Source organism: Amblyomma americanum, chromosome 9, assembly GCF_052857255.1.
Source record: "Amblyomma americanum isolate KBUSLIRL-KWMA chromosome 9, ASM5285725v1, whole genome shotgun sequence".
In the NCBI taxonomy this organism is placed as follows: Eukaryota; Metazoa; Arthropoda; class Arachnida; order Ixodida; family Ixodidae; genus Amblyomma; species Amblyomma americanum.
Window position 1 is genome coordinate 93,217,664 of NC_135505.1, and position 13,728 is coordinate 93,231,391.

Here is a 13,728-nt window from a genome sequence, read left to right on the forward strand (position 1 = left end):
TCGGAGGTGGCCTTGTGCCCCGTCTCGCGATGCTCTTATACCTGTGCTGCGGCCAGGCTGGCCGCTTGGGGCCGATGGGCGGCTGGCTCGCGCGCCCGGGCTTCTTCGCTGTACGCGCACGCCCTTGGCAGGTAACAAATGGGGAGCCGCGAATTGAATCCCGTCCTCTTTTTCCCCATTTTTTTCCCGGCCGTAGATGCATGGCCCCTTTCTTTCCCCTTTGGGACCCAGCTCGCCGCCTGGACGCGGTGTCGTCCTCATCGGTCTTGTGCCGTGGTCGGAGGAGGGGGAGGAGGTTGGGAGGGAGGGAAAGACCTTTGAGTCGGGGTGGACACCTGAACCGTGGAGCCGGGAAATTAGGGATGGAGAGGGAGATAAGTGGCAGTACAGGCGACAGCAAAAGTTTGCAGGATGCGGGTGTCCGGGAGAAAAAATGATTTCGACGCGTTTGCGCAAGAGAAACGCCTGAAATGCCTTGCAGCGTATGCCCTTCTGAAATCATGGGAAGGAATCCAATGTAGGTATTCCAGTGCTGTCCCCGTATTAATTTCATGCTTACCGTCAATAGAACGAGCGAAATTGGGAACAGTGTGTGGCCGTCCCTTTTTTTCGGTAAACACTGGCCGAGGCATATGCGAGCAACAGACTCTGTATAGGCGTTATCATCCTAGAACCCATTACGCCCAATGCTTTAACTGCTTCTACGCCCGGACGTGTTGCGTTGCAAGCTGCTGTAACGGAAGCTTTGGATAAGGAGCTGTTGCGTGCGATTTTGTTGCAAAGGAAACTGTTGCAGCGGAGGCTGACTGTTACGCACAGGACAATAGTTAGTTGCTGCACTGGAATATGTCACGCCGTAATTTTTTGTACATCAACAGCTTCTGCAAGAGCCAGTGCTTATCATAATATTTTCCAGTTCTAGTGGTACGCCGGAATGTGTTACAACAGAAGCTGTCTTTGATCTTTTGATCTGAAGACTGTTGCTCGGGGAGCGGCATTGAAAATTTCTCAACTGTGTATCCGATTCGCCCTATTTTTTTTCATGTTTAAACTGTTTATCTATTTTCTCCTGCGTGTTATCCCATCTTCATCCGAACTGTATATACCAAGTATATATATATATATATATATATATATATATATATATATATATATATATATATATATATATATATATATATATATATATATATATATATATATATATATGTGTGTGTGTGTGTGTGTGTGTGTGTGTGTGTGTGTGTGTGTGTGTGTGTGTGTGTGTGTGTGTGTGTGTGTATATTTTTGGTGATTTTATATTATATTGACCAAATCAGCTGCCAGAAATCACTTTTGGTATATATATATATATATATAGAGAGAGAGAGAGAGAGACCCGGAAGCGTCCTTCGTCCTTGCCGATTTGTCTTCATTTTTTCGACACGAACACGCGCGCCGCCGAGCTAAAAAACAATTTTAAAAATGGAACGGCGTTGCACCGACTGCGAGAGCAACGCGCACGAAACTTTTGGAAACATTTTTGTTCGCGCGCGCGCGCTGTCTGTGGACGGTGTTTGCAACATTCTGCGCTTCCGCCTCGCTTGCGGCGCCCATCGTTCCGCCGTTTATTTTTTTCTGCCTTCTCTGTCGTCTCGACATAATAGGAGTAGGGGGGCCATTTGTTGGTTATTATTCGATAACAGGCGTGTATAAAATAAACCCCTCCGAAAAATCGGCCGTCCCTCGAGGCCCTCTCTTCCGCGCCGCGTCTGGCGTTTATTTACACACACACGCACGCGCACACACAGGCACGCACGCACACACACACACACGCGCGCGCGCGCACACACACACCGGCGTAAAGAGGTAACGCGCTCTTCGGTAGTCGTTTGTCACGATTAGCTGCGTTACCTCGATTTTGAAACGGGCGGAAAAGTGAAAAAAAAAAGTGCGCTGCGCCATGACACGAAATCCCTGCAGCACTGTGCAAGCTCTGGAGCGGATGCTCGATCGGCCGGTTGAACATACGAGTTCACACTGTCTGCTCTGTGTATAGTGCCGCCACCTGGCGGAAAAGGGAGGCAAGTTATATCGGGGTCTCTCGGAGTCAACGGTGTTAGAACCGTCGCGTTTTTTTTTCTTCTCTACCTTGCTCTGCTTGGGAAACGGCCGATGTTTACAGACGATCTCGCTGGAGTGATTTTGTTTTTCTGAAGCTCTTGACAACTGTGACAACGCAAAAGTTTTCGCAACTTCTGACAACTGTCTACAGTGGTTTCTAGGAGACAGTTTTTTTTTTTTTTGCGCGGTGCGAGAGGCGTTGCGCCTCACAAGTGCTACAACGAAAGGATGTTCGGTGTAACCCTACGGGTACCTTTGTACCGAAAGGGGAGTAATACGAGTTGCAGCCTTATGCCCCTGTCACGCGTGCATTTCAAAGGCCCTCGAAGCGATAGCCTGTCGACTCAAAGGCGATTGAGCGCTGCTACACGGGCAGTTTCAATGGCCATCGAGTCAATAGTCTCTCGAGTCAATGAAGCAGCGCAGAACTCTATCGAGATATCGAGGGCCTTCCAGCGCTGCTCAAGGTTGCTAGCGTTGCTTCGAGCGGCGCTAAGCGCACTTTCGTACACGACACATTCACGGTACAAAAGCATGAACAAACATTCTTCGCCTGTACTTTAATGCAAGCAGTCTGTACAATAATTTTAAAATTGTATCAGACTCGTTTTAAGTGCATTAAGCGCATTAATTTTGCGTTGCGGTCTTTGGGTTGCTTGCGTACTTAGCGCTGACAACATGGCGGCGCCCTGGCCGCCCGCTTCACAGGGATAACAGCTTCGTCGCTAATCCTTCGAAGCAATATCGTGTTCTAAGCTGTTGTATTCGCCTTCAATTTGCCCATTCTTACCCTCGCATAAAGTTTCTAGAGACAAATAGCTCTTGTTTTTCAGATATCAAGGCGATTTCCCAGATCTTAAGTCTGACGAAGCAGTGCTCCGACGCAGTTGGACTGGCTTGGTTTTGGCTCGTCTTGCATTAAAGGGGCTCTGAAACACTGCTTGAACGGATGCCGGTTACACTCCAAATGGATTCTTTGTCACACAGATGCTGACTCAAAAGAATTACGAGAATCGATGCATAGGAACGGGAGTTATTCAATGAAGAAATTTCAAAATACAAGCAAACAAAATGCTGCCCTCAACTCGATTTTCGCGGAGCTTCCCATCACAGTTTCACTCTCCCAATGACGACACTTGGTGCGACCAATCAAAACAGCCTATCTGAGCACATGGCGGAAGTTTGCACTCCATGGTTGCCTGTTCTCTGTAACTCATTCATGCCAAGGCTGGCAGCGCCGTTTGCATGGTTACAACAACCATGTGAACGGCCAGCGGACCCAGCGATGCTTCGTCACGTCAACGGCGCAGAAGGGAACACTGATCAGTGACGTTCCCTTACTCATGGATACTGCGACGGTGTGACAGCCTGCGCAAGATATCAGACACGTTTAGCATAGCGCATACCACTACTGCTTACCGCCTACCATCGCCCGTCGCTCCTAGCTCGCTGGTTGGTCACGGCGAGCAAGGAGCGCACGCTGTTGACAGGAACGTGGCGCTATCTCTGGTGCCGCCACTTGGTGATCTTCCACAAGCTGACGATGCACACTGCCTGCTAAATGTGAAACGAACGCATCCCTCCTTGGGACCGAAACGAACGCTTATAGAGTGCAATGGCTCGATCGGATCGATTCTGCAAAGCCACTCTCAGATACTTAGAGCGTTGCCATAAGATCTGAGTGCTAATTCGTAGGATGTTTACAGAGAGGCGCAAAGTCCTTCGATGCAAAAAGTAGCCAGAGCCTCTGGTGGTGTGTTTTTGTTTTACTCGCTTTACAGTGCTTTTATCTAAGGCAAACAAGTTGGTTTTGTTAACGTAATATAAAACACAAAAACTTGACAAAATGTATCTCTATATTTATTAACACAATATGCAGTATATTTACTCTTTGTCCAATCATCAAGCTCCCACTAAGTGGTGTCATATCCGCTGCTAAAAACCGCCACTGTATGGTGACACCATCAGCGCCACGAATTTGTTTTTGTGAGCTAAACAAAATATTAAAAAGCGCAGTATACGCGGTACGACCGATGCTAATAGCATCACTACAACCCATTCTATGCAGCTAACAGGCAAAACAATACACTGAAAATGTGTTTCGAGGCCCCTTTAAAGTGGCTACTGCAGTAACTGCGTCTGTCCTTCGCGTACGTGCAATTAAAATGGTTTTATACGACATGCGTATATGCATGTATTTCAGCATTTAGTATACATTTATGAAATATTTTTTTTATTTTCGCAAAATCCAAAGTACCGATTGTGGCGCCACACAAGCTTGGTGTAAGACACGAGAACCATTTCAATGGCCATTGAGATTTGTTGTGTAGCATCGACACAACTCCTTCGAGTTCGATGGCGATTGAGAATTTGAAGACCCTCAACTCGATGGTCATTGAAACTCGCCATTTGACAGGGGTATTAGTGTGGACTTTCTTATATTTGCTGCACCCTTTTTACGCCATATGTGACCCTCTTTTGTGTATCGTGAGAATGCGAGCATATTTCTATACTCCTTACAAGCTTCTTTGTGCCAAAAGGGATGTAATACGAGTTAAAGCATTAGATCAGGGTGTAATACGAGTTACAGCCATAGAATATGATGAATACGGGTTACATCCTTAGATTGGACTTCCGTATGTTCGGTGCACCTTTTCTACTTTGGTAACATAGAAATACGCTCGCATTCTTGTGATGCGCTAAGGAGGGTGTACAGTGGGTGTAAAAAGGGTGCTGGGAGAATAGAAATATGCTCGTTTCTGCTGAAGGACGAATCCCAGCATAAAACGTAACAACTGTTTATTCGATTAGCGATAGCAGCAGACGAGCACACCAACGCTACGCTCGTCTCGGTAGCGGAAGGAACAAAGCTGCTCTTCCCAGCCCCGCAGCCTGTTTTTGTAGCCACCGTCGGTGACGCATGGCTGGGGTGACATAGCTGTGGCGCTGTGTTTTATCGGTAACGCAGTCCAGTGTGTGGCCGTGTTATGCTGGCCTGGATGATAACAAGGCGGAGGCTCGACGGAAATATGCGCAGAGTGTGTCGCCACACTCGCATTCTTCCGATGCGCAAAAGAAGGTGTACATTGGGTGTAAAAAGGGTACTGGGAGTATAGAAATAAGCTCGCATTTTCGCGATGCGCAAAAGAGGGTGTACAGTGGGTGTAAAAAGGGTGCATCGAATATAAGAAAGTCCAGTCTAAGGCTGCAACTCGTATTTACACCCTTTTTGGTAGAAAGCTCGCAGGTTGCAAATACCCCTTTTTGGTTAACAGTTAGTGAGGGGGTGATACGGAACTACTTTCTCATGCATCAGAAGGGCACGTTGCCCGATTAGTACTCTCTCGTCTCTGCTGTGCCTTCGCGTTTGCAGCGAGCGTTGTGCTGCACCGTACTGACGCAACGAAGCGCGCCGTATCCGCGTTCCTCGCTTCGTGCCTGACGAAGCTCAGATTAAGCGCACACAGTGTCGCTGTTCTTGCTGGTAGTTCCATTGACTTGATTCTTTTTTGGGCGCGAGTCTCTTCGGTAACCTCGCTTTTAACAGTGCCGAGCGCGCGTCGCTTTTTCTTTTTTAATTTGAACTTTCCTCAGGTTCAGGTTATACCGTGGCAGAGAGCAAGGAGGACCGGAGGAGAGGGAATGTGATAAATCTTGACTGGATTTCATGTGGGCGGTAGTGTTTTTTTGTCTGGCCCCCGCTTGCCTGTCGAGCAAGGACGATCAAAGCGTGGAGGATGCGAAATGGCGGAGCCGCGAAATGGTGATTAATTGCCCGTGCGCATGATTGAAGACACTCTGTCTTGACGGAGCCTCGTAAAAAGTGGGTTCCAGGAAGAATGGCTGATGTGGGTATTATTACCACCTGACGTTTACTGTCCAAATTTTGCTGTCAGTGCAGGAAAATGTGTTATGCCTCCTTTGTGCAGGTGTTGGTTTAATTGCCTGAGTGGAACAGTTTTATAGAGATAGGTATTTGGATTTAAAAAAATGAGTTGAGCTATGGTAGCAATTTGTAAGAGTGGCATGATTGATTGAAGTTGGTTTCACAAGAACTGCCTTCGCGTTTTTTTGTTGGTAAACTCAAGCCAAATGGCGTTACGCTTTTACCTACACAACTGCCTACTTGCGTCAGGATGTCAGCGAATAGAGGGCACTGACAAATTTCTTCGCCATGCACATTGGTGTGTGGATGGCCTGACCAGGGTGTGCAAGTAAACATTGTGCATGTATGATGATGAACCATGTGTGACTGCGCTCTGTGCCAACATATGCACATGCCACAGATGGGCAGTTTGTGCATCAAGTTTACGAGGTATTCAGTGCCTTTACTTCATGCATATTGTCCACTTGCAGTTTGTGGTAGTGTATGCTTCTTACTATTGTGCTTCTTTTTCGCATAGTTTATAAGCCTGCGATGCAGATATGATGTGTTGTTCAGTAGAGGTATGCAGCAGTTAGGTATGTGTGCTAGCTAACATTCAGGACCAAAGCAAAAAAAATGCTGACATATGGCAGGAGCATTCAAAGGGGATCTGGAGTCTTAATCAAGTAGCAGGTGTGGCCATCAATCACTCTTCTCTGCCCATCTTCCATGGCCTGCATCGCTGTTTAACTCTGAATCCTCAGTGTAATGTTGTATTTCAGGTGGTCCTGTTGATAAATCCTATGATATTCTTTCATTGGTAGTCTGTTTTTTGTGTGTGCATGTGTATTTTTTACTTTTTTATATCTTGGGGGCTTAATGTCTCAAGTGGTTTTTCTTCCTTTTCATACTTTTCAGCAAGCCGCCCAAGCAGGGGCATTCCCAGGCTTTGCCAATCTTCCGCAGCTGAGCAGTGGTGAGTAGCTCCTCGCTTCTCATCCATGTTTCTTAGTCATCATTTAGTCTTCTTATTGATAATACACTTTTGCTAGGTTGAAGTTTTAAGTTATTGTGTGAATCTGGCTTTCATTAACAGAGTGGGTGCATTAATTAATAGGCTGAAGATGTTGATGATGTCACTCAGTATAGAACTTGTACTAGTTAGAGCTATGTTACAAACCTTGGCTTTATTGAGCAAGCTTTGTTGTGCAACTAATGTGAAGAACTGTTGCCTATGCATTGAAGAGGATGGAGCTAGCCAGAGGTAGGTTTCGTATACCTTTATGAGAGGAAAGTATTTTTAGTATGCTTGAATGTTTATACTGGCATTTTTTATGGCTATACCAAAGTATGCTTGGCACTGAAATTCCACGTGCATTTAACATTGGTCAGTGCTGCACTCCAGGCTACCTCCTCCTTTATGTAGCTATGTGCTCATTGCACACAGTAGATTAGGGAGTGTCAGCAGCAAGATCGAAGTGAATAATAACAATACCACTAAAACGAAAAGCTTGTTTAGGCATTCGCTACCTCGACCACGTTGACAAGGTATGGAGCATTATATCATGGCAGTGACACCAAATCGTTGCGGTGGCCATTATGCTCAACAGCTTCATCCTTTTACTTCTTTTTTTTATGCTTTCAGTACTTTCTTTTTTGTTTACTTTTCCGCTCTAATAGACTAGCATGTACGCATATGACATTTCCTTATCTGAGATAGACTGTAGTGGCTGCCAAGCTAGTCATGTCACAAATTCCACCAGCTTTGAAAATCCGCCAAGGAGACGACATTTCGTTGCGCCCCCAAAATGCATGCAATGAGTACAAGTGCACGAACCTGTCTACACTAAATCAGCTGAATTGTTACACACGGTTCGTAATGGAAAATAGAGCATATATTTGTTCAATGTATTTGGCAAGAATACCAAGAAGTTAGAATAGTTGTCGAAGAAGGGAATAATTCTTGCAAACACATAGATCAGTTGGAGAATCCATCGGAACAGGACGCGTACACAAGGAAAGGAAACCGCAAGAATGACACTGTATCAGCGTTTGGGAAATGTCTAGCTCCGTCTAAGTAGAAGGTAAGTCCATAGCTCGATGAATGAGTATTGGTGAAGCAGATTGGTCTGCTGCAGAGGCTTATAAGCATCGTTTAAATATGCCTAATTTTGCGATCCCTGTCCAAATTAGCAACACGCCTTTGATTTTAGTGCTAGCTGTCATTGTGAGTTCTGTTTTCAGAAATCGCACTACTCTTCTGTCACAAAAACTGGTGGTTATTTACACGGGGTGCCAGCACTAAGTGCTCCGAAAATTCAGTGCGCTAGGTATGCGCAAAAAGGATTGAAAGCTTTTTTTCTATGATGGACCAAACCTGGCTGGGGATGATGATGATTATTTGAAATTGTGTGCAAAAATTGAGCGTGTTTGCCTTTGCATGGTCACCAGGTCTTGGATCCCTGAATGTGCAGCAGCAGCTGGCAGCACTAGCGGCAGCCCAGGCTTCAGCCAACAACACCAGCACAGGTGGGCAGAGAGACAGCAGGGATAATATTCTGCGCTTCCATGTCATGTCACGAGACATGACATGACATGCGCTTTCATGTGATCTCATTCATGTCACAAGAATGATCTGGAGACTTGATGCACCATGCAAACTAAGGGAGTTGATAGTTTGTGCTCCGTGCAAATTCAGGGACTAAAATTCAGGATGTTGCAACGGTAGATTTTTTCGTAATAAGGTACGTTTTCCTAATTTAAATTGTGTTACTTAGAAAAATTGGAATGCACAGCACATTGCATAGAGACACTGTGTGGTCTGTGGCCTTGCCTGTTGCACTGAGACTATTTTGATTCATTTCATTTCATTTATTGATACCGTCAGTCCCAGAGAGACTATTACAGGAGTGGAAATGCCGAATTTGAATGTAATAGTAAGTACAAAGTACGAGGATGGGCACATTTGGAAATAAATGTCTTGGCACAAAACAAAACAACTAAACATCATAAAGGCACAAAAACATCAGTTCGCGTGAGAGCATTCAAGGCATTTTTCAAGGCATTCACTTAAGGGCATTCAAGACATATTTTTATTGGCTTGGAGATCTGCAAACAAAGCAACTCTCTGTGCCATCTCAGTTTGCTTGTGAAAACAAACTGTATATTTCATTCTTGTTTATGAAAGCTCAGTGAAAGGAGCAATCAGTAATCAATCGACACAGGTGTACTTCAGTTTATCCTCAGTGCGTCTTTAATTTAATTCATATTTTAGTACTTGAGCTTTTATGTTTTTTCTGTGGGACCAGCTGGAGTGGCACCTTCTGTGAAAGTGTGTCTCATCACAACTCACATGGCTGACTGAAGACTCACCACATGTAGCAAAGCATGGCAGACATGTTGCATTTGTTGGAAGTCGTAGCAATAAAGTGACAAGGTTTCTGAATGCTTCTTCCTGACCGATTGCAGTGGCTATGATGTTCGGCTGTTCAGCTCAAAGATGCGATATCCGATCTCAACCTTGGTGGTCACGGTTTGGCGGAGGTGAAACGCAAAAGACACCCATTGGCTGTGCCATGTTTGTGCATGTTTAAACAACCTCAGGTGGTCTAACTATTCGACAGACCTCTGCTAGGACATCCGTTATAGTCCACATACAGTTTTGGAATGTTGAACCGTGTATACTAAATTCTGTTTGCTATCTGGGGCATGTTGAGAATGTGAAAGGCTGATTGGGCTGCTGATAGTTAATTGTTTTAGAAGACAGTTGGTGCCTTTGATGGATGTGACCTTCGATGGTGTGAAGCTTCGGCTTGGCTCTCTGCAGGGCTGAACTCGCTGGGGCTCCAGGGTCTCACGGGGCAGGGAGTCACCAGCGCTCTGGCCTTGCCCAGCTCTGGTAACAACTCCACCGGTGAGTCCACGCTCTCTTGCCTTGCTGTCACCCTCGTCTTGCCACATGTTACACTTAACCAGTGGAACACTGTAGCCAGTTTCACCTACTACATGGTTCCCACAGAAAGAGTCACCTGTTGCCACCTGTCACCTTCAGCTCTCCAGGCCACAGAGAAAGTGCACTTGGTGTTGTCAAGACTATCATCATCATCACCTTAACTATGCCCACTGCAGGGCAAAACCCTCTCCCATGTCTCTCCAGTTAACCCTGTCCTTTGCCAGCGTCGCCCACCATATGCCTGCAAACTTCATCTCATCCGCCCACCTAACCTTCTGCCGCCCCCTGCTACGCTTGCCTTCTCTTGGAATCCACTCCGTTAACCTTAAGGAGAAGCGGTTATCTTGCCTTCGCATTACATGTCCTGCCCAAGCCCATTTCTTCCTCTTGATTTTGACTAGAATGTCATTAGCCCGTGTTTTTTCCCTCACCCACTCTGCCCGCTTCCGGTCTCTTAACGTCGCACCTACCATTTTTCTTTCCATAGCTTAAGCTGAACCCTTTTCGTCAGCCTTCACCCCACAGGTATATACCGTAGATGCAGGTGTTGTATGCTTTTCTCTTCAGGAATTATGATAAACTGCCATTCATGACCTGAGAGAACCTGTCAGATGCGCTCCAGCCCATTCTTATTCTTCTAGCCATCTCATTCGTGCACTACACTCTGCAACAACTTTTCTTGGCAGTGGTTCCAAAGCTACAAAGCCGAAACAGGCCTTCTCTTCCTACACTATGAATTTAGTTCCTGGTTGCAGTTACTAATTTCCTCTGAAAACATAGTGTATTGGTAACACTTGTTATTTAAGGCATACTTCTAACATAAGTGTGCATTTTCAGCGTTAAGAGTTGTTTGCACTTGTTTAGGTGCATCTGGTTCAAAGAAACTTTCATAGATGCAGGGGCGGAAGGGCTGCGCCAATTGCGCCATGCTGTGCCAATTTGATCTGCTGCGCCAAGCTGCGTCTAAACGGCGATTTACGCCCATTGCAAGTGTATAGCGCCAAATTTAGCCGAGTGGTATTGTCGGCTGGGCAGCACTGGGCGCTCGCTATGAAACGTATGTTTCGTACATTATTTCTGATGGCCTGGGGCCATGTGGTGAGCAAAAGTAGTTCAGGAGCGTGCTATGCCCGACACATTTTACACCATCATGATTGATGAGAGCCCAATCCCTGAGGCCAAGGTGACAGCTGGGCGTGCTTGTCTGCTACTACTGTGCTAACACTGAAAATGTTGTGGTGGAGCATCTACAGTCCTTTCATTTGGGCCATGCTACCTCTGATGAGCTGTTTTCCTGAATTGAGGATGCCCTCAGTGATGTTCGCAACAAGAACATATGTTTTTACAGTGACGGTCCTAACATAATGATAAGCCTTAAGCGAAGGCTAAAGAAGGAAGTGAGCCTCGACATGGTTAGCATTGGTGAATGCGGCCTCGACAAAGTTCACAACGCTTTTGCTGCTCTGCTGGATATGTTCAGCGTGGATGTAGAGTCTCTTGTAACTCATGTCTGCTACTATATCAAGTTTGCCACGAGGCATGCAGACATGAAGGAGCTGCTGAATGATCTAGGACTAACCCAGCTAGAGTTTTTGTGGCACATGAACAGCAGATGGCTGACACTGCTTCCTAGTGTTGAGCGAGTGCTAAAGTCATATGATGCCCTCACGGCATTCTCAGCCAAAACTGGACAGCCAAGGTGTTCGTCTATGAGTGGTTTATGGTTTATGAGGGTTGAACGTCCCAAAGCGACTCAGGCTATGAGGAACGCCATAGTTAAGGGCTCTGGAAATTTCGACCACCTGGGGTTCTTTAACATGCACTGACATCGCACAGTATACACGGGCCTCTAGAATTTGGCCTTCATAGAAATTCGACCGCCGCGGCCGGGATCAAACTTGCGTCTTTCGGGTCAACAGCCGAGTGCCATAAACACTGAGCCACTGCGGCGGCCCGAAGTATATCTATGAGGCACGGTTGTCTGTCATCTGCGTTTTGTGACAAAACACTGCGAGCAAAGTTGTTGTTCCTTCAAAACGTTGCTCAGATGCTTGACAGATTTCAAATGCTCTTCCAAAGCAGGAACCCTCCTTCATGTTTTCTATGACGAGGTGTTGGCTCTTGTGAAGTTTTTGGACTAGTTGCAAACAAAATTTCACTGTCACATTTAATGTTGCCAGACTGCTCCAAAAGTGCTCCGAAATAGCCTGTATATTCAAACTGCTCCAAACCTGTTCCAAAATGGGACTTTTGCTGCTCCCGTGTTTTCTCCAAAAAGCTGGAGCCTGCTTCGATGCCAGCTGCTCTAACACCAGAATGAAAAACTGCATGGTGAGCAGCATATGAGGCGAATGTCCTGCAGCCAGCCTATTGGCGGAATGACATAGTTTACGAAGCACCGCCACTCTACCTTTCCTTTCATTACCAAGGAAAGCCGTGCCGCAAAGTGTAGACAGCCTTGATGCTCGCCCACTGGTGAAGGCGAAAATTCTTGGGTTTTAGCAGTGTCATCGTCCAGAATCGACAAACCAGGAGGTGCCTTTAGGTCATGGAAATGGCACTTGGAAGATGGCATTAAACATTGGATGATTGTGTGTGGAATAGACATGGGTCATGATGCAAACATAAACCACAGTAGTGTGCAAAATGGCATCGCACTCATGCCATTATGCTAATTTCAATTCCTGCCAGGTTCAAGAGCTTGCCAAGCCAAATCCACAATGCAGAGATGGCCAGGTTTCTTCTCCAATTGTTGGTTTGCAGATAAATGCTTTGTGATCTGCAATGACTGCCAGTAAATTATCGCAGGCAGGAAACTTTCCACAAGGTTATCATATCTGTAAGTCTTTGAACTCAAGTCTTACCGTGTCTTGCTTCCTGTTCTTTCATTTCAGACCTCAGCTGTGCGAATTTACAAAGCCTCGCTGCACTCGCAAACCTAGCCAATAGTCCAGGTGAGTGAAATAGTTTTTTGCTGACTCGACATTTCATGAAAACTTCTTCGATAGTAATCGTGGCGATATCCAAGCAACCACCTGTTTTTTTTTTTCTTTACATCACGTTTCGAAATTGTCATCTCAATGCTGGTGAAAGAAGAGGGACTGACCTTCTTGTTCGCTGCTGATTTGCTTTGTGCAAAAAAAAAATTGAATGCTGCTCAATCATTCTAATGAGTTTAGGTAATTATTTGATATAATCAACGTGGCTGTTGTACTTTTCACATATACCTCTTGTGCTGTTTCTCACCGAACGCAAAGACATCTCGCATCAGTGCCTAGTACTTGCTGTTGTGATGGTGGTTTGATTTCAGAGCTTCTTTCAACCTCATCCAGGGTGTCATGCCTGTAGCGTTCGGCATTTCCTACCTGGGGCAGAATTTCTTAAAGCCCAAATATCTGTGCTTTATGCACTCCAGAGAAGTCACAGTATTCTGATTAGCTTTGTGTGGAATGCACGTAAAGTGCACATCCTTTATTCTGGTTTGCAGTTTACTCAGGTGCGTTTCAGGCCACATCTTTGCACAGAATGAATGAAAACAAGAATTGAAAAAGAAAAATGCACCTTATAGCTGACATTCAAATATATAAAAAGAGATATACCAAAAAGGGCTGCACGCAGTCTTTGAAAAAGCCTTTTATAAAGCCTTTTGAAGCAATTTCATTGGTTATTGAGCCAACGAAGATGGATAATTATTTTCATTCCTGTGTAGATTTTGGAACAAATCGCTCCAATGGCATGTCAGCATGGAATCAGGGTGTCTGCTATTTTCTTAATTGGTGCGAGAGATTTGCAGACCGGGAAACTGCTT

General features: G+C 45.6%; 1 protein-coding gene across 50 annotated transcripts in view; it reads left to right on the forward strand.

Moving 5' to 3' along the window:
- Window positions 1–13,728, forward strand: part of LOC144103794 (CUGBP Elav-like family member 2) — a 541,184-nt gene that overhangs the window by 487,818 nt on the left and 39,638 nt on the right. For all 50 annotated transcript variants that reach the window (XM_077636467.1, XM_077636478.1, XM_077636494.1 and 47 more), the window contains 4 exons: window positions 6,887–6,944; window positions 8,420–8,497; window positions 9,795–9,881; window positions 12,815–12,874. In XM_077636467.1, the coding sequence (XP_077492593.1) occupies window positions 6,887–6,944; window positions 8,420–8,497; window positions 9,795–9,881; window positions 12,815–12,874 (283 nt within the window). The remainder of the gene's footprint in view (window positions 1–6,886; window positions 6,945–8,419; window positions 8,498–9,794; window positions 9,882–12,814; window positions 12,875–13,728) is intronic.